The sequence below is a fragment of the Engraulis encrasicolus genome, chromosome 21 (assembly GCF_034702125.1).
Source record: "Engraulis encrasicolus isolate BLACKSEA-1 chromosome 21, IST_EnEncr_1.0, whole genome shotgun sequence".
Lineage (NCBI taxonomy): Eukaryota > Metazoa > Chordata > Actinopteri > Clupeiformes > Engraulidae > Engraulis > Engraulis encrasicolus.
Window position 1 is genome coordinate 29785975 of NC_085877.1, and position 21290 is coordinate 29807264.

The 21290-nt window shown below is 45.6% G+C and overlaps 1 protein-coding gene across 2 annotated transcripts in view; it reads right to left on the minus strand.

Moving 5' to 3' along the window:
- Positions 1-741: 741 nt before the first annotated feature.
- Positions 742-21290, minus strand: part of camta2 (calmodulin binding transcription activator 2) — an 81324-nt gene continuing 60775 nt past the window's right edge. For both annotated transcript variants that reach the window (XM_063186545.1, XM_063186546.1), the window contains 13 exons: positions 20497-20702; positions 20254-20332; positions 18860-19009; positions 18005-18166; positions 15662-15773; positions 14665-15102; positions 13747-13859; positions 12862-13055; positions 12238-12457; positions 10426-10497; positions 7080-7273; positions 6558-6632; positions 742-5151 (listed from right to left, as the gene is read on the minus strand). In XM_063186545.1, coding sequence (XP_063042615.1) covers positions 5097-5151; positions 6558-6632; positions 7080-7273; positions 10426-10497; positions 12238-12457; positions 12862-13055; positions 13747-13859; positions 14665-15102; positions 15662-15773; positions 18005-18166; positions 18860-19009; positions 20254-20332; positions 20497-20702 — 2070 coding nt within the window. In that variant the 3' untranslated portion in view covers positions 742-5096. The remainder of the gene's footprint in view (positions 5152-6557; positions 6633-7079; positions 7274-10425; positions 10498-12237; positions 12458-12861; positions 13056-13746; positions 13860-14664; positions 15103-15661; positions 15774-18004; positions 18167-18859; positions 19010-20253; positions 20333-20496; positions 20703-21290) is intronic.

Below are 21290 nucleotides of genomic sequence, written 5' to 3' on the forward strand. Positions count from 1 at the left end.
CTCAGCCAGTTGAAATATTTTCATGAAACATGGTGTATTTACCCATTATAACTTGGCAAAGATGTTGCATGACATCTAGGTCTTGAGGGTCAAAAGTCAAGGTCACGTGGGTCACAAAGGCTAAAATAGCCTACTACATTCGAGGTGTTCAACTGAATTAGCATAAAATGGGTGGTCAAAGGTGGCGGTAGACTAAATAAAACAAAAGCATATTTGGTATTTTTTAATTTGGAATATTCTATTAATGCAAAATTTGTGGTTCCTATATCGCAGAGTGGTATGGGAAAAAAATGTGAAACACCTATTTGGCATCCGTTATACTGATAATAGTAGCGATGCGAGGGAAATCTGCATACACTTGGGAGATTTCTTAAATTTCAGTGGTCCTCTGGCACGGAGACTGTCACATAATGTACGTATTAGTTAACATAATGTATTATTTATTATTATTTTTTTATTTTATTATACAATATAGGAACTTTCCATGATTTTGTCAATTATTATTTTATTATTGTTAAGCAAGTACAATATTCATGTTAATAAATTCATAGCAGACATCCTCTCGCTCGCGTGCACACATACATATATATACACACACACACACACACACACACACACACACACACACACACACACACACACACACACACACGCACACGCGCACACACACGCGCGCATTCACACACACACACGCGTGCGCACACGCACACACACACACACACGCACACACACACAGAGAGAGGCACACACACGCATACACACACACACAATACAAAAGACTTGAGTAGAATTAAGATTTAATGAATCATTATGAAGTAGTAAAACATTCTGAACAAACATTTGCAAAAAAGAGCTGAAGAGAACATGAATTTACAGGGAAGAAAAACAAAACAAAAACAAAAAAATCAATCCTTAATATTATTTAAATAAAACGTACACATTACACACCAGCATTACGAGCTGCACACCAAAAATATTACTAAATATCATAAATATATTCATATATATATTTTTCAACCGAAAAATAAAAATCAATATAAGTTCATGCCAAGCGCTAGAGAGAGCCAAACAGCGCACGCAGACACACACACACACACACTGGGGCAAAAGTGCATTCTCCTAGCGCGTGAACGCAATGCAAAAGTGCATTCTCCCAGCATGTGCACACACATGCGCACACGCACACGCACACGCACACGCACACGCACACAAAAGTGCAATCTCACAGAAAAATATAAACAAAAACAGAAAAAAACAATGACACAATCATGCAGAGCTGCACTAAATATGAAATAACAAGACAAATCTCATTGCGTTTTCAGTTTCAACGCTTTCATTGTAGTTTCCTTTAATTCTCCCTTGCACAACTCTGAGTTAACCCTCATGTAGATCATGTGATCACCCTTGTCACCATCAGTCCTCTCATCAGAGGGGGCTTGCATACAGTAGTCAATGCAAGAGATGTCAAAAGTAAAAATAAAAGCTATGAAAAAATAAGAAAGACAGTAGAACTGTGTGTACTACCTGTCTCACTATCATCTAATTCTGCGCTGGTTGGATCAAATTTGCAGTGGGTCCTTGTTGGGTTTTTAGTGTTTTCCAGCAACAACACAGTCTATCTACCTCATTACGGGGTATGTATAATGGAATAACTGGTGTAACAGCAATGTTATGTAAGGGTTAACGTTCGGCGAGAAGGTCGCTACCGTGGAATAGCAGCACGACAGAGAGAATCTTTAGACCCCGACGCGGAGCGGAGGGGTCTTGTTCTCTCTGAAGTGCTGCTATTCCACAAAGCGACCGACTCGCCGAAAGTTAACCCGCTTATTATATGGATATACTTAAATGATTCACACATGGCGGGGACATTTCTTTAGACCTAGGCCTATTTAATGTTAAGATTGTTGCTGCGCAAAACAAAACAGTGCCGTTGTGGATCACCGCTAGGCAACAGCTAGGTAGCCAGGACAACAGGTGTTGTCTAGTCTATCACAGCAGCTGATTAGAGTGACAAAAGACCGGACCCCCTGCGGAGTGATATGAAACATTCGCTTTAGCCACTGACTTGTAGGCCTATACAAGCCAGTGGCTTTAGCAGTGAACGTCTTGTTGCCATTGACAGCGGTAGCCAGGACAACGGGTGCTGTCTATCACAGCAGCTGATTAGAGTCTTGTTGAAAAGTCGCTTTAGCAGTGAAAAGTCTTGTTGCCATTGACAGCGGTCTGTTATAGACCAACCCGTCCGTTATCGAAAAATAACAGACGTCCGAACGTTGGGGAGCCCCGTTGAAATGAATGGAGCATTCGACAGATGACGTCACAACCATATAATAAATCGTGCTAGCGTTGTCCTTACACCATGAATTCACTTTTATTTTATTTAATTTTTTTACTTTTGACACCTCTGGTCGACATATCCAAGCGCATACATGTCCGCCGCTATGCTTTAGTCGAGATTACACATCGCCCTCTCACATTTTTACACGTGACGCGCGTTACACATAGTCACTACAGAGGACGTGGTGCTGTAATGTGCGTAAACAGCGCAGGTTAGCGCACGGTAGCTGGCATTACTCGCGTTGACTATGTGAGCCCACTTACAGTATACATACATACAGAAATCAATGCGTATCTGCCAGACCCACCCAAAGCAAACACACATTCATACACACAGACACACATGTGAATGTATGTACACACATTAACACACATTGAGCTTTTTAAGATGCAATGCTGTGTTGTGCTATGTTTTTTGCTATGTTGCACCTGAAATGATTGTATCAGAAACACACATGCACACATGCGCGCACACACGCGCACACGACGAATCTCTACAGTACTGTTACATCAGCCGCAAGAACTTACAATGCAACCGAAAACAACTACAAAGCCGGAGTGTGACGTGTGTGTGTGTGTGTGTACAGCGTATCCTGCTGTAATTGTGTGCGTATTCTGGTATCATGGTGTGTGTGTGTGTGTGTGTGTGTGTGTGTGTGTGTGTGTGTGTGTGTGTGTGTGTGTGTGTGTGTGTGTACTGCTTAGACACAGCAAAATAACCTGAAGGCACTGCACTATAGAGGTAACCCTCATAAGCATTGCTCACTTTGGGCTATCTGTGTGTGTGTGTGTTCGTGTGTGTGTGTGTGTGTGTGTGTGTGTGTGTGTGTGTGTGTGTGTGTGTGTGTGTGTGTGTGTGTGTGTGTGTGTGTGTGTGTGTTCAGGTATGCGTACACACTTGCATGAACATGCGTGATGTGTTGATGTGAGTGTGCATGTGTGTGTGTGTGTGTGTGCGCGTGCGTATAGAGGCTTCTCCTGAGCTCAAAGTGCTGAACAAACGGTCACTGTAAAACTTTATAGTCACCCATGCTCACAAGCAAGCACACAACACACAAATCCCCACCCCACCCCACCCAAACGACCTTCATCATCAGTCAAGGTCAGTGCGTATCATATTTTGTACACAACCCTATAACATGTAAAGGGAGGCCGCAATACAAAAAATAAAATAACATTAAACCCTCCGCTTCATCTCTTCCTCTCTTCCTTTCACTCGCTCTCTCTCTTTTTTAAGACTCATTTTGTGTTTTTTTTGTTTGTTTGTTTATTTTCTCCTACTCACACCATTCATTTTTCCCACCCCCTTTTTTCCCGGCAAAAACACACGGAGGGGAAGTAAACAAGGAGAAGAGATAGAAAACATGCCTCTAGCTTTGTCATCCTCATCATAAATAAGACAATATTAAAGACATCAAGAATTTCATCGTCATCATCTTTAGAATATATATATGCATCAAGTTTAGAATATATATATATATGTTGGATAAGTGTATATTTATGTATATTTCATATATATTCATAGACGTTTCGTTTTAAGATTTTTTTTTCATCTGTATGCTTAAAAAGTTACAATACATTCTTGTGTGTGAAGCTGCGATGGAGAGAACGAGAAAAAAAAAAAAACAAGAAAAGAAGGAAATATCACAAAGTCCGAGCAAAATAAAGCGATAGTCTCATTGTCTTTTTTTTGTTTTCAACTCATCCCCCCTTTCTGTCTATTCATCCTCATGTCCAAAGCGGCGACAATCTCAGTAAGGCTTGGGGGACAGGGAAGGGGGGAAGGGTATACGCCAACCTCCTCCTTCTTCTTCTTCGATCTGTTTTCTTTCTTTACCCGTTAATTCCACTTCCTCCCCTCTTCTTTCTGTCTTCCTCTCACACCCTCTCTTGCTCTGTTGTTCTTTTGTCGTTCGTTCCTCTGAAGTTCCTCCTGACTTGTCTCCGTACAGGAAAAGGCAACAAGCCACAAGCAAGAGGACACGGCGGGCAGTGTGTGTGTGTGTGTGTGTGTGTGTGTGTGTGTGTGTGTGTGTGTGTGTGTGTGTGTGTGTGTGTGTGTGTGTGTGTGTGTGTGTGTGTGTGTGTGTGTGTGTGTGTTTGTTGCAAGTTAAGATGCCAAGAACAGATGGAGGGATGGCGAGCAGAACAGAGTCGAGTGGATGAAGAGGAAGAAGGAAGGAGGAGGAAGAAAGAAAGAAAGAGAGAGAGAGAAAGAGAGAGAGAGAGAGAGAGAGAGAGAGAAGAGCAGAGGGGTGGAGATAGCATTAGCACTCTTGTGGCATGCAGAGCGGGAGTCAGAATAGTACAGGACAGGACAGGACAGGACCACACTGGCAGAGAAAAGCAAGAGGAAGAGGAAGAGGGAGAGAGGAGCGTGGGATAGGGAAGTCCACCAGACGGAGGAGTGCAAAGTGGATCATCCCTCGCTTTCTTCCTCCCTTCGGCGAAAGGATGGGATGGAGCTGTTGTTAGGTGTGTGTTGACGTGTGTTGTGTGTGTGTGTATGTGTGTGTGTGTGTGTGTGTGTGTGAGAGAGAGAGAGAGAGAGCGTTTTTAGAAATGTGAAGGAGTGCATTTCAATGCTTTTGTGCAAACATTTTTTCAAAATGTGTTTTTGTATGAAATGTTTCTATAGTGTATATAGGGTGTGTGCCATATTGTAGATGTGTGGTTCACTACACTCGCAGAAGTGTATAAAGGTGCATTTGCTTCAGTGTGTGTGTGTGTGTGTGTGTGTGTGTGTGTGACTGTGTGACTTAGGTTGTAAGGCCTCTCCTTTCCAGCTCCTTGCTTTGCTTTAATTCCTTAATCCTGTAACAGACAAACAGATGTGTGTCAGTATTATTGTGCGTGCGTCAGCAAGGGTCAGCCACAACACAGCCTTGGATTGATGTGTGTGTGTGTGTGTGTGTGTGTGTGTGTGTGTGTGTGTGTGTGTGTGTGTGTGTGTGTGTGTGTGTGTGTGTGTGTGTGTGTGTGTGTGTGTGTGTGTGTGTGTGTGTGTTTCACAATGTTTTCTAAGCTGGACTCAGGGCGAAATGTCCCTTTCATGCAGAGCCTATGTTATGACCTCACTGTCACCAAAATGGTAATGGCCATGTATTAACCTTTCACTTGGTAATGGATTCTTGGTAATGTCATAGTAATGTTGTTACTGTATGATGTAGTTGAGCTTTTTCAGCAAATAGTGAATGGGATCGCCGGCGATCCCGTCTGCATGAAAGAGTTAAAGTGATACTGTCCCATTTTTGGAAATAAGCGTATTTTACACATCCCCTTGAGTTAAATAATAGGATTTTACGGTTCCCCTGTACTTTCAACCGTTCTCTGGCTATGGCAGTGCAAATTTTACCTCCAAGCTAGCAGTTAACATTGAGTCCTATGAGACCAGTTCTGCTAGCATGGAGGTAAAATTTGCACTGCCATAGCCAGAGAACGGTTGAAAGTATAGAAGACAGGTAAAAGTCAGTTATTTAACTCAAGGGGAGCTGTAAAATAAGCTTATTTCCAAAAATGGGACAGTATCACTGTAAGCCAACTACCTTTCAAGTGAACTGTTGACACATATCTCTCCATGTCCAGTATGACTTGTAACAGCAGAAGATTGCAATTTGCAAACATCAATTCTAATAACAAAAGTTCAGAGATCCCTGCACAGCTTCTAGGTGCTGGTAAACGCAGGAATATGCAATTGCCTTAGCGAACCTGATGACGCACAGAGGCGAAACGCGTTGTCCGCTCTGAATAAAAGAGCATCAAGTCAAACAAGTCTGCGGTGAACTTTTTCCTTTTGAAGGATCAATTCTAATAACTTGTCACATTTTTGTTTCCCACATCTTTTTGATATATAAAAAGACTATACTGTATATTACACTTTTGTGAGTGAGAGGTTGGCAGGCTTGAAATCCTTTCTTTTAATTTTGTTTTATTCAGAACTATGTTTCAACCATTGAGGTCTTCTTCAGATTCCAATATGGTCCTGCAATTCTGACAGTCCCTGTATTTTCTATCAGGGGTGCGTTTCTCAAAAGCGTAGATAGTAGCTACTTAGCAACTTGGGTAGTTGCCAATGGGAAATTGCATTGCAAACAACAAAGCAGCTAATGAAGTGAGCAACTATGGTTTCGAGAAATGCACCCCAGTACAGGTGACCCCAGGATAAATTTTAAAGCAACTCCAAGTCCATTCTTTTGAAATACTTTTTCAATGATCCTTACCTGTGCCTGCAGCGTCGGAAAAACCTCATGATCTTTCGTGCTGCCTGATCCTGCTTCTTAGTCAAGAACGTGCCTCTGAAAGAGAGAGAGAGAGAGAGAGAGAGAGAGAGAGAGAGAGAGAGAGAGAGAGAGAGAGAGAGAGGAAGAGAGAGAGAGACATACAGACAGACAGACAGAGACAGTGAAAGACCGTGAGATATAGAGGGAAAAGGGGAGATGGAAAGAGCGATAGGGATGGGAAAAGAAGTATTTGTTATCGTTTCCACAAGGATAGAATAGAATAAAACAGAATAGACTTTACGGTCATGCCAGCACAAATATTTCCTTTGCTGTCTCTGTATAAAAAAAACAATAGTCATACACTCCATTGCTCAAAACAAAAACACATACAATAGTAGGCTACTGCTACGGCTCCGTGTGTGTGCCCTTACTTGTGCCCTTACTTGAGGGCCCGAGCTGCGATAGTACTGCTACGGTACTGTGTGTGTATGAGTGTGTGAGTGTGTGCGTCGGGGCCCTTACTTCATCTTTGGGTTGAGGGGCCCGGCCCCCCGGGGCCCCTGTTTGAGGCGCTCGTACTCCTTGTAGCTGCGGTAGTACTGCTGGATGAGCACCGCCGCCCGCCGACTCTGCTGGAACTTCTTCTGCTCATAGTAGCTCCGGAACTTACTCTGAATCAAGATGGCGGCCTGGGTCATCTTCTTGTAGAGCGCATACTGGAGGAGGGAAAGGAGGAGGAGGAGGGAGAGGAAGAGGAGAAGGAGGAGGAAGATAAGGAGGAGGAAGAGGAGGAGGAAGAGAAAGATGAGGAGGAAGAGGGAGGGGAAGAGGAGGAAGGTGATGATGAGGAGGAGGAGGAAGAGGAAGAGGAGGAGGAGGAGGAAGAGAAGGATAAGGAAGAGAAGGAAGACAAAGAGGAGGAAGAGAAGGATGAAGAAGAGAAGGATGAAGAAGAGGAGCAGGACAAAGAGGTGGATGAGGACAAGGAGATGATGAAGAGGAGCAGGAAGATGAAAAAGTGGACAAAGAGGAGGAGGAGGAGGAGAAGGAGGGAGAGGAGGAGGAATAAAGGAATCCTATTTAGTGCCTTATAAGGAAATAATACATAAAATGCACATACACACAGCCACACATTTGCAACACATTCAGACACATTTTCACACTGCACATTTTCGGATACACAGTATACAGCACACCAAAGAGGACTCAATTGCATGCATGCTTGACCAACAAAAGGGGCACTTAAATACACACACACAACAGTGGCAATTATACATACAAACACACACAAAGACACTAACGGGACCAAGTATTTTTGTATATACCATGCATATGTTCACTACTACAGAGAACCACATACAGCACAACACATCTACTGTGTGTGTGTGTGTGTGTGTGTGTGTGTGTGTGTGTGTGTGTGTGTGTGTGTGTGTGTGTGTGTGTGTGTGTGTGTGTGTGTGTGTGTGTGTGTGTGTGTGTGTGTGTGTGTGTGTATGTGTGTACAGAAAGAGCTAAACGGAGTTTCAATAATCAGTCAGGCACATTACCTTCAGTGCTATCCATGTTAGCTAGCAAGAGGATTTTGAAAAGAAGCAGAGAAGGAACGCAAAACAGAAATGGAATTTTCAGTGACAAAGGGGTTGAGAGAAAGAGAGAGAGAGAGAGAGAGACAGAGAGAGAGAGAGAGAGAGAGAGAGAGAGAGAGAGAGAGAGAGAGAGAGGGAGAGGGAGAGAGAGAGGGGGGGAGAGAGAGCGAGAGACAGACAGACAGAGAGAGAGAGACAGACAGACAGAGACAGAGATGGTAAAGGAATGTTAAAAATAAAAAGATTGAGAAATGTGATAGGGTGTTCCGTTAAATAAAAAAGATAAAAAGGAGAAACGGGTTAGGACATGTAGAGGAAAAAAAAGAAAAAGAAAAAGAAAGGATGTGTTGAAAATGGTGTAGGACAGACAGGCAACAGAGACATGTCACATTAGTAGAGGTAAGCTGGTTAATGCTGTAATACAGACACACATTGAGGAAGGCACAGCAAGCCTTGGCATACCTTCACTGAAATAAACAGACATGTGGTGCTCTGACACTGGGCATTCTTCATCGAACATGTCAGGGATAACTTTCGGCAAGAAGGTCGCCGTCGTGGAATAGCGACCGACAGGACAGATGCAGGATGCGGGGAGCTATTCCACGACAGGCACTGCCTCGCCGAACGTCATCCCCCATCATTACATGGCTACTCTTACACTACGTTTGACGAGAAGGTCCCTGTCGTGGAATAGTGACCAACAAAGAGGACAGAGAGATGCAGGAGCCCCTCGTGGAGCAGAGGGGTCTTGATCTGCCTGAAGGGAGCCATTTCACTGCAGGGACCTCTTCTCTGCACGTTATCCCGCTTATTACATGGCTACCCTTGGTTTACCCATTGTTTATCACAATTATGACAACAACATATTGATTTAGTGTTAAGTTTCATCATTGGGGAATTAACCCATTGATGCCTGATGTTGCGTAGCGCAACATTGGCCCTGGCGCCTGGAGTGGCATTACGCAACATCCAGGCTCATGAGATTTGAGACAACTTTATTAAAAATCTTTGTTTGTTTGAGATGAATGAACACATTCTAATGAAACATGAGGGTCTTAGCGTTTAAATGCCTTCTTATTGTATATTTTTATGTGCTTAAGAGGCTCAGATAGTTAGGTTTTTATAGGCTGAGGGCAGCTTTTCTTAAAAAGAGCTCCGGCATTCAGCACCCTTTTTTGCAGGTGCCTTAGGCGTCAATGGGTTAAAATGACTGCCGCAACACAAAATAGCTTTTTGATGTCGAAACATGGTTTGGCGTTCTAGAACACTGCATGAGATTGTGTTGCTCGGCGACATTAGCTGACTAGACTCCTTGCTGAGTGATACGAAACACAAACATTAACAGGCAAAATTCGGTTGCCATTGGCAGCGGTCTGATATTGAATTCACAAGTGTGTTATTCAGAAATTTCAGACATGTGAAGGTTGGGTAGTAATTCTACAGAATGAAGACAAGCCATGTAATAAATGCACATACTCACTGTGTTGAACAATGACATATTGACATTGGAAGCTGTGCATGCTGGATGCTGGAGTGTGAGTGTGAGTGTGAGTGTGAGTGTGAGTGTGTGTGTGTGTGTGTGTGTGTGTGTGTGTGTGTGTGTGTGTGTGTGTGTGTGTGTGTGTGTGTGTGTGTGCACGCGTTTACTCATCTATGACAATTCATTGTTCCCGAAATGCACAAGGGCGCAACTTGAGACAGGGCATCATGTTCATATGTACAGCATGTGCGTCTTAAGCTATACTCATAACGTTATACTCAGCATTCGTGCAGAGTCCACGTGCGCAAATAGCGTGTACCATCACGTGACCCAAAATGCTCTCAGCATGGTCTTGGAATGATCTGGCAATGTAGGTAGGCTACAACAAAAATCTATGTTTTATTGTGATAAGTCACAAGTCACACTTTCAGTAGACCTACAGCACGTTGTGCTTGGCTATCTGTTTTTTCGCTGTGCGCCCGATAGATTCTGCCGTTTCTCTCATGAACAGCAGAGGGCACACTTCCGAAAATACAAGCCAAGTGGGGCGCGAGGCTCGTATTGAGTATGAATAGTCTGCTGCATTCGATGACGTCATTAATGGTCCTCGAGCCAAATGGCGCCAAGTACGCACGCAAAGTATGCTGAGCCACTGTGTGCGTATGTGATTTAATCTGTGTGTATGTGTGTCTAAGAGTGTGTGTGTGTGTTTATGTGGGTCTAAGAGATTGCGTGTATGTGTATGCGAGAGGCCGTGTCCATATGTACCAAATGAGCGTGTCCTATGCAGTGTGGGCGTTACCTGTTTGTACTTCCTGTAGCATCTCTGGATGACCGCTGCTGCCATATCCTGCTGCTCCTTTAACCGACGACCCTACACACACACACACAATTTACAATATATTTTTTTTTAAACAAACAAACAAATAAACAAGTAAAGAAAGTGTTGCTTTTGTTTAAGTCTGACCTTGCAGATACAACCACCACACACCATTACATCATCATCATCAACATCAACGTCAACAACAATAATAATAACAACAATAATAATAACAACATGCGCTACTGCTCCTTTAACCTCCGACCCTGAATACACACAGCTAAGTAACTATGGCAGCGGTCACATATTGATGTCACAGCAACTACAGTGAGTGAGTGAGTGAGTGAGTGAGTGAGTGAGTGAGTGAGTGAGTGAGTGAGTGAGTGAGTGAGTGAGAGAGAGAGACTGGTTGTCTTTGTCCAATAAATTGGACCATCTGTGTGTTTGTGTGTGTCTTTGCCAAATAAACGGAACCAACGCTGACGTCAAAAAGATTATTTGTGTGTGTCTATATGTGTGTGTGTGTGAGAGAGAGAGAGCACGCATTTGGCATTTGGCTTGATGGAAAACAGTAACTAAAAGGGCAGGAATTGCGTCACACCACATACACAGTGTGGCGTCCTTCTAGTTTCTCCCAAATGAGATTAAGAGACTTAATTAATTGCACTAATTGATGAGCTGTTCACCTTGAACAGGTTAATGCCTTAACAAGACAGATCCTCTAGCAATGTCATCGTGGACTCACCGCTTGTTTTTTTTTCTCCCTCATGATTTTACATTAGCCTATACAAAATTGCACAGCACTTTGTGACTGTCTTGTCTGTGAAAAGCGCTGCAAAAATAGAATTTACTTATTATTATTATTTAATTACTTGGCTTTGACTACCGTACATCAAATCATCAAATCTAAAAATATTGTGCTAGTCACAGATTTTTGATATGTGGGTGTCAAAACTTTGCTGACGTGGAAACGGAAGGCCAAAACCAATGTAAACAGGAGAAAAAAATAATTTTAATATATATAAAATTAAATAATTAATTAAGACTCCGGTACTTGATGAGCTGGCGACCTTCTACGAAAGCTGATGCTTTAACGAGCCAGATCCTCTTGCTGTGTCCTGGCCTGCAGTACTACTTGGCCGAGACTTTTACATTACTCTGCATTGCACTGCACTTAGCTGATGCTTTTATCCAAAGCCACTTACAGTTATTGCAGGGTATGGGTGAGCTTGTAATAGGGCAGCGCAGGGTTATGGTAGTGAGGGGTTAGGTGCCTTGCTGGAACATTGTGGGATTAGGTACCTTGCTCAAGGGCACTTCAGCCATGGATAAAGGTGTGTAGGGCATGTGCCTTCTTCAATGTACACATTGTGCAAGATCACTATTAAAGCAATCACCCTCACAAAAAATTCATTGAACAAGAGTGAAACCTGCTCTCAGCTGTAAAATTCATTTACAGGTGTAGGGGACACGCAAAATCTTAGTGGTAAGGATAGGGTTCAGTGTGTGTGTGTGTGTGTGTGTGTGTGTGTGTGTGTGTGTGTGTGTGTGTGTGTGTGTGTGTGTGTGTATCGCACATCTTATATCTGCGGAAGACGCTCTGTGTAAAAGGACAGAGGACAGAGGATCAAAGAGGGTGAAACTCTGCTGTGTGTGTGTCTGTGTGTGTGTCTATGTCAGTGTGTGCTTGTATCGCACACCTTGTATCTGCGGAAGGTGTTCTGCATGATGCGTGTCAGATATTAAGGAGAGGATGTGTTTGTGTTTGTGTGTGTGAGCGTGCACGTCGCACACCTTGTATCTGCGGAAGGCGTTCTGTATGATGCGCGCGGCCTCGTAGAGTTCCCTCTGCTCGCTGTCGGTCAGCGTCAGCAGGGCGAAGTCGCGCTCCATCCTGCCATTGGCCGAGGCGTTGAGGAACTCCGCCCACGCCGCACTGCTGGGCGGCCGCAGCCTCTGCAGAGCCAGCGCACTCAGAGGAGAGGGAGGAGTCTGGGGCGAGCGGGACACACACCTGCACACACACACACACACACACAAGGTGTTCTGTATGATGCGTGTCAGATATTAAGGTGAGGATGTGTTTGTGTGTGTGAGCGTGCACGTCGCACACCTTGTATCTGCGGAAGGCGTTCTGTATGATGCGCGCGGCCTCGTAAAGTTCCCATGAATCACACACGGACGTGCAGACAGACAGACAGACAGACAGACAGACAGACCAACGCACGCACGCACGCACGCACGCACGCACGCACGCACGCACGCACGCACGCACGCACGCACGCACACTGATGATTGTGCTATACCTGGACGGTGAGAGGGCAGGCAGGGTGTGGACGGTGTCCAGGTAGTTAGCCAGCATATTGTTATTACACCCAATACCATCATCAAGTGTTTGCAATGACGACCTTATCGTACCTGGGCGGTGACATGGCAGGCAGGGTGTCGACCGTGTCCAGGTAGGTGGCCAGCCAGGGCATGGTGTCGTGGATGGCGGCCGAGTTGTCCCGCCTCTCGCGCAGCGGAGACTCGCCGCCCCGGGGGAACTCCTCCTGCTTGATGCGCTCTGGGGTCGCCTCGATGATCTGCTCCGCCAGCGTCGCCATGTCAACCTGACGCCATGACGACAACAACAACAACACAGGGTTACTACGGTGACAGAATAGATACTGTAATCGCAGTGGTGAGGGATCCCCTAGGGGGGTGGCGGAGGTATTGCAGGTGGGTCGCATGGGGACCTGTGGAACATGACTGACAGTGAGAGGATAGCCAGTGTTGCCAGTGTGTGTGTGTGTGTGTGTGTGTGTGTGTGTGTGTGTGTGTGTGTGTGTGTGTGTGTGTGTGTGTGTGTGTGTGTGTAAGTATGTGTATGTGCGTGTGTGTGTATGTGCATGTGTGTATGTGTGCGTGTCACATCTCCCGTGTAACACCTCAGCCGTGTGTGTGTGTGTGTGTGTGTGTGTGTGTGTGTGTGTGTGTGTGTGTGTGTGTGTGTGTGTGTGTGTGTGTGTGTGTGTGTGTGTGTGTGTAAGTATGTGTATGTGCGTGTGTACTGTATGTGCATGTGTTTATGTGTGCGTGTCACATCTCTCGTGTAACACCTCAGCCTTGTGTGTGTGTGTGTGTGTGTGTGTGTGTGTGTGTGTGTGTGTGTGTGTGTGTGTGTGTGTGTGTGTGTGTGTGTGTGTGTGTGTGTGTGTGTGTGTATGCAATGTGTGTGCGTCACATCTCCCATGTAACGCCTCGGCCGTGTGCGTGTGTTTGTGTGTATGCATGCATGTGTGTGTACCCCTCTCATCTCACCTGCAGCACCTCAGCAGGCAGGTACTCCTCGTTCTCCACATTCTCGCTGTAATTCAGCAGCTCTGCCTCGAACTCAGCGTGTGCATGCGCACCATACGCCAAATGGCCGTGCCCTATAGATTATATTGCATTAGATTAGATTGGATTACATTATGCTTAGCTGACGCTTTACAGATATAGCAACTTACAGATTTTTAAAAAATTACAGGGTATTGTTTACAGTCCCTAGAGCAGTGCGGGATTAGGTGCCTTGCTCAAAGGCACTTCAGCCATGGAGTGGCTCGCATATAGTGAGGTAGGGGTAAGAGGTAAGGGTGGAATTCGAACCTGCAACCCTTACCTCTAACCATTAGGCCATGGCTGCCCCATCGTCATGACAACATATCCCAATACTACTTTTCACAATATTACTACATCGATTCATCGTACAAAACTTGATTTTTAAGACAACTAAACTAAAGCAAACATCTGCCAAAACAAATACAACCTCCAGTCCTGTTTGCTTTCATTCAGTTGTGATAAAATGTAACAATACATTGTACACAGTGGCTGGTAATTTAGCTCTATCTTTTACACATTTAGCCAATTGCTGAAGTATGTTGAATATCACAGTGGGTTAGGCTTAGTATGACAATACATCGTGATAGCATTGCATTGTGGCATGTGTATCGTGACCAGTGATGGACAAAATGGGATTCATTGGTTACAATCCAGTGCCACACATTTCAAATGACCTTGTTTTACCACTCCAGTTCAACCAGGCGGTCATTCAACTAGCCAATCACCTGGCTGAATTGGACAGGTAAAACCAAGTCATTTGGAATATTGGGCACTGGATTGTTACAAATCCATTTTGCCCATCACTCATCGCGATGCTTATCGGTTATTGTGAACGCCTTGCCAATTCCCGGCCCTTACCGTGTGCCCGTGATGGCGGTGTAGGCGGCGGCGAGTTCGATGAATCCTGCGTGGGCGATGACTCGTAGTCCATCAGGAAGAACCCGCCGCCACCCACCACTCCATCCACCACGCCCACAACGCCGACCCCGACCCCGGCTCCTGCACCGCTCCTGGGGCCCGGCGCGCTACCTGAGCCCCTGGCTTCGGCGCCGGTGGTGTAGGCCGGGGCCCAGCCCAGGTGCAGGGAGGTGGCCGGGGAGGGAGAGAAGGGCAGGGAGGTGGAGGAGGAGGAGAGGGACGGGGAGGAGGGGGCGGAGGTGTCCATGGGGTCGGCGCCGCTGCTGTCGTCGTCGGGCGGGGAGCCCAGCGGGGCGGAGCCGCTGGAGTAGGCGGAGCTCGGGGACGGGGAGGGCGGGTCGTCGCTGGGGGACGGGATGCTGCTGGAGGAGCTCAGACCTGCGCAGGGAGGAAGGGGGGTGGAGAGGGGAATGGGGAGGGAGGGAGAGAGTGAGAGAAAGAGAAAATACAGGGAGGGAGGAAGTAAAAATGGAGAGAGAAAAGACACTTTATTTTACTTTATTTTATTTATTTTAGAACACACAACCAGCATCAACTATATCACATAAAACTCCAGGGAAAAAAGAGAGATGAGAGATGACAGAGAGAGTGGGAGAGGTGAGAAAGGTGAAACCACTTGGCTTGGAGGTGGAGGTGGTGTGTGTGTGTGTGTGTGTGTGTGTGTGTGTGTGTGTGTGTGTGTGTGTGTGTGTGTGTGTGTGTGTGTGTGTGTGTGTGTGTGTGTGTGTGTGTGTGTGTGTGTGTGTGTGTGTGTGTGTGTGTGTGTGTGTGTGTGGTCGTAACTGCCGTCGAAAACGCAGAAAGAGCAAATTGTGTTGATATGACGTGTGTGTGTGTGTGTGCGTGTGTGTGTGTGTGTGTGTGTGTGTGTGTGTGTGTGTGTGTGTGTGTGTGTGTGTGTGTGTGTGTGTGCGTGTGTGTGTGTATGTGTGTGTACCTGTGTCCGGGCTGGTTGAGAGTGGCGAGGGTGGCAGCTGGGGTGGAGTGGCGGGCACGGCGTGGGTGCGAGTGCTGAGCGTCAAATCCAGCTGCTGAGGATGTTGCTGAGGCTGGGGATGAGTAAGATCAAAATCATAATCAACATCAAAATCAAATCTACAGTGCCCTCCATAATTATTGGCACCCCTGGTTGAGATGTGTTAAAAGCCTTAAAATAAATTCAGTGTTTATTGCAGAAGAATACTGTCACACTGAAAATTGTAGGAAAATGTAGCCTTCAACTCAAATGAATTGTAAGAAAATAAAAAAATCCCTGACTAAAAAATAATTATTTTTCATTAAATCACCTGTTCCACAATTATTGGCACCCTTAACAATTCCCAGGAAATTAATATAATTGAAGCATTTCTGTCATTTCTACAGTAGTTTACAAAGTTTACCAGAGTATGTAGGAACATTTAATTAGTAATTCATCACTTCCTGTTTCCCTGGGGTATTAATATGACGTGACACCGAGGCCATTTCTCTTATCCACTCTTAAACATGGGAAAGACAAAGGAACACAGCATACAAGTGAGGCAGATGTGCGTCGACCTTCACAGGTCAGGCAGAGGCTACAAGAAGATTGCCACTCAACTGCAGCTGCCCATATCCACTGTGAGAGGAATAATTAAGAAGTTCAAAACAACTGGAACAGTGGTAAACAAGCCTGGACGAGGACCCATGTTTATTTTGCCACCACGCACAGTGAGGAGGATGGTAAGAGAAATCAAAAGATCTCCAAAGCTCACTGTTACAGAATTACAACAAATGGTAGCATCCTGGGGTCACAAAGTCTCCAAATCAACCATAAGGCGCTGTCTACACGCCAACAAGCTGTTTGGGAGGCATGCACGGAGAAAACCTTTCCTCACTCACAATCATAAATGCAAGCGTCTGGAGTTCGCCAAGCGGTATTGGGGCTTCAATTGGGACCGTGTGCTTTGGTCAGATGAGACCAAGATTGAGCTTTTTGGCAACAAACACTGTAAGTGGGTCTGGCGTACCACGAAAGATGCGCATGCTGAAAAGCACCTCATACCCACTGTGAAGTATGGGGGTGGGTCAGTGATGCTGTGGGGCTGTTTCGCTTCCAAAGGCCCTGGGAACCTTGTTAGGGTGCATGGCATCATGAATAGTTTGAAATACCAGGACATTTTAAATCAAAATCTGTTGCCCTCTGCCCGAAAGCTGAAGCTGGGTCGTCACTGGGTCTTTCAGCAAGACAATGACCCTAAACATATGGCCAAATCTACACAGAAATGGTTCACCAGACACAAAATCAAGCTCCTCACATGGCCATCTCAGTCCCCTGACCTCAACCCCATTGAGAACCTGTGAGGTGAGCTGAAGAGGAGAGTACAGAGGAGAGGACCCAGGTCTCTGGATGATTTAGAGAGATTCTGCAAAGAGGAATGGCTGAAGATCGCTCTTTCTGTCTTTTCCCATCTTGTGAAACATTATAGGAGAAGATTCGGTGCTGTTTTGTTGGCAAAAGGGGGTTGTACAAAATATTAACACCAGGGGTGCTAATAATTGTGACACACATTATTTGATGTCAAATAATTATTTCTTTATGTGGGATTTTTTTCCCCACTGAATAAATGCACTTGTATTGAAGGTTGGATTTTTCTCTTTTTTTCCATTAAGGTCCCATATTATTTAGAAAAAAAATAAAATAATTGGAAGCTAAAAAACACATCTTAACCAGGGGTGCCAATAATAATGGAGGGCACTGTAGTTTGATCTAATGCTGGGCAGTGTGTGAGGACTATACTTGCCTAATTGTCCTTCCCTACACCATTAACAAATGCACTACTCTGTTCTTTTGTGTTACGGTACTGAAGAGGGACTCATGCCACTCAGTGTGGGCATTGTTCTTAATCTGCCCATGTAGGACTTGTCCATAATAGTAGAGATTTTAACTTTGAGTGCCTTGGTCAGAGAAACTTTTTTTTCTCTTTTTGTCCATTGTCAAAATCGAGTTTCTCCAAACTATTTTTTACAAGGTCCTTGGGTGCGAGCAAACAGATTTGTAATTTTTAAAAAAAATACAAAACCCGCACTCTCGAGTGTGATTCTTGTATTTTCTTTTAGTGGGTTAGCATGTCAGACAGATGTTTCAGCCTAAGCCTTCTTCAGCGTCTAAGACAGACGTTTGGGCCGAAGCCTTCATGATACCATGAATGTACACAATGTAAATGGACACCTCTGCAGACAGGTAAGACACACAGACAGACACACAGAGTCATCCCTCGGAGAGGTCAGATAATAAGATATGTACAACACATGATGAGCCCACCTCTGACACATGTGGCCTGGATTCCGTTGTCACGGTCATGGCTGCCGTTGCCACGCCAACGCCTCCTGCTGCTGTCGCCATGCCAACTCCTCCTGCTGCTGCTGCTGCTGCGTTGGCATCCGGCTGCTGCTGCTGTGACCGCTGTGTGTGGGCATGCAGCTCCTACAAGGCATAAGATTTATATTATATTTTGTATTACCTGGATCATACATTATGCATCCCATACACAACAAAGCAATGTTAAAAAGACCAAGCAGAGGTACTGCATTTTCCGGCCTATGAGCCGCTATTTCTTCCCCCCCATGCTTTGAAAACTGCGGCTTATAAAGATGAGGCGAAGACTATTACATGCTCAATGTAATGGGACTGATCTCCAGAGCTAATGTTGAAATATCACGTAACCATGTGGACAACCGCAGTTTATATAGAATTTAGATCAGTGTCTAGGGGGCACTCATTTGCAAATGGGGGGCAATAGCCTATTTTATTCTTTTAATACTAAGTGGCAGGCTTATGATGAGGTCAAGGGGGCATTGGCAGGCTTATGATTAGGTCAAGGGGGCATTGGCAGGCTTGTGATGAGGTCAAGGGGGCGTTGGTAGGCTTATGATGAGGTCAAGGGGGCGTTGAAAGGCTTATGCTGAGGTCAAGGGGGCATTGGCAGGCTTATGATTAGGTCAAGGGGGCATTGGCAGGCTTGTGATGAGGTCAAGGGGGCGTTGGTAGGCTTATGATTAGGTCAAGGGAGCATTGGCAGGCTTGTGATGAGGTCAAGGGGGCGTTGGCAGGCTTGTGATGAGGTCAAGGGGGCGTTGTAAGACTCATGGTGAAGTTCATAAGAGTTAAATACTGTACCTCCAGGCATCGCGCGAGGCGGGTGTGCCCACGGGAGCGTGCCACGGCGAGTGGCAGTCGGCCCAGGGAGTCAGGGATGCCCAGTGCCACGGAACTCCAGCGGTAGAGCAGCACCGCCGCCGCCTGGTGCCCCAGGGCACACGCCCACATCTGGGGGGAGACACAGACAGACATGCGTACATACACAGGCGCATTCACACACGCAAACACACGCACACGCACGCACGCACGCACACACAGACAATACACAAAGAGGACACACACAAAAAAAAATGTGAGAGGTTGTTGAATTGAAGCAGCAGGATGTACCACTTCTCATTTACATGTGGCAGCAAAAATGACACATCAAACACCAATAACACCTGCAATTACTGCATATTCAAATATTCAAACGTTATACTCAAAACATATCTTACAGACCAAATTTGGCAATTGGCAGTTCACAGATTTAGCAAACCGTGGCAGTAGCATCCACAGGAGGAAAGAGGAGAGGACAGGGACAAGGATGAAAAATGGTCCGGAAAATACAGATTTCAATGGAGGAACATACTCTAACAAGCGTGTCGACCTTGTGCACACAGACACATATACATTTTATACTTTTATCATGCGTGTACAAATGTAACGTGCACGTATCTGCACATGTGTGTGTGCGTGTGTGCATGCGTGTGTGTGCGTGTGTGCATGCGTGTGTGTGTGTGTGTGTGTGTGTGTGTGTGTGTGTGCGCGTGCGCATGTGTGTGTATGCGTGTGTGTGTGTGTGTGTGTGTGTGTGTGTGTGTGTGTGTGTGTTTATGTCTTTAGCAGACAGAGCACGCACCCACAGGCTGAAGGGACAGAGGGAGGCACGGATGAAACACACATGTGGAGTGGAGCCACTGAGAAATGATGAAGTGATTTAGTGCATGTGGATGCATACGGTCAAGTGCTGAGTGGGTGTTTATGTGCCTGTATATTTTGTGTTAAAGATCGTGTTACAAAACTTGCGGGAATTTGCGAGTGCTTTAAGAGTCTTCACCTCCAGTCTAATGAAGATTTTAAAAGTTCATAATTCTTGGATTTCCTTGCCTAAACGGTGTAAAAGGCCTAGGCTTCTTAACGTGTGCAAGTTATGTCAAGCAGTTTTGCAGACATAACTGCATCTTTTTTTTTTTTGGTGCTTCATATTTTGCCCAATGTTGTTGAGATTGTCCCCTGATCGACAAGTGATAGGCATTCACATTCAGATGGTCTACTGTGTGTGTGTGTGTGTGTGTGTGTGTGTGTGGGTGTGTGTGTGTGTGTGTGTGTGGGTGTGGGTGTGTGTGTGTGTGTGTGTGTGTGTGTGTGTGTGTGTGTGTGTGTGTGTGTGTGTGTGTGTGTGTGTGTGTGTGTGTGTGTGTCCGTCTTCTTACCAATGGTGTGCAGGAGAAGTGGTCGACATTCAGAGGGTCCACTTCCTGTTCCAGATCCAGGCTGTCAGAGTTCACACTCCTGGAAAGAAAAAAAAGTCATGTCACTACTTCTGTGTGTGTGTGTGTGTGTGTGTGTGTGTGTGTGTGTGTGTGTGTGTGTGTGTGTGTGTGTGTGTGTGTGTGTGTGTGTGTGTGTGTGTACTTATGACTGGAGTGCGTCTGTATGTGCGTGTGTCCTCTCACCTCCACTGTATGAGTGTGCGTATGAGTTGTGTGTATCCCTGTGCGGCGGCTAGGTGTAGCAGAGTCATGCCGCGATGTCGGACCGAGTGAACCAGTCGCTCTCCTCCTCCTCCTCCTCCACCACCTCCTGTTCCTCCTCCCCAGCGGCCGCCCGCCATCATGCGCTCACATACACCCACGATACGCCGCTCAAACCACGGACCCGACTGAGGGGGAGAGAGAAGGAAAGCAGAATAGAGAAAAGAGAAAGATAGAGAGAGAGACAGAATTTGTCATCAAGTCTTATGAGCCGTCAACACGATGCATGTTACAATCCAAGTCAATTGAGTGAGAGAGAGAGAGAGAGAGAGAGAGAGAGAGAGAGAGAGAGAGAGAGAGAGAGAGAGAGAGAGAGAGAGTGAGAGAGAGAGAGAGAGAGAGAGAGAGAGAGAGAGAGAGAGAGAGAGAGAGTTGATCTAAGAATCAACATTAATGACAATTGTGATGTCCTTGTCAGGTCAGGGGTTAACAATGTTACGTTACAATCAGTGACCACTTTGAAACTAGTTGGGGGAGAGAGGGAGAGAGAGAGACAGAGAGAGAGGGAGACAGAAAGAGAGAGAGAGAGGAGAGGGATAATGAGAGAGCAGCAGATGGAAAAAAAACATGGAGGGAGGAGGGAAGGTAATAAACAACTACTGTAAAAATAAACGACAAGACACTGAGAACAAAACCAAAGGGCTCGCAGTAATGAAGGTCAACAAGTTTTCCTTTCCTGACTTCAGTCCTTGGACGACATTACGCTACACTGCTGC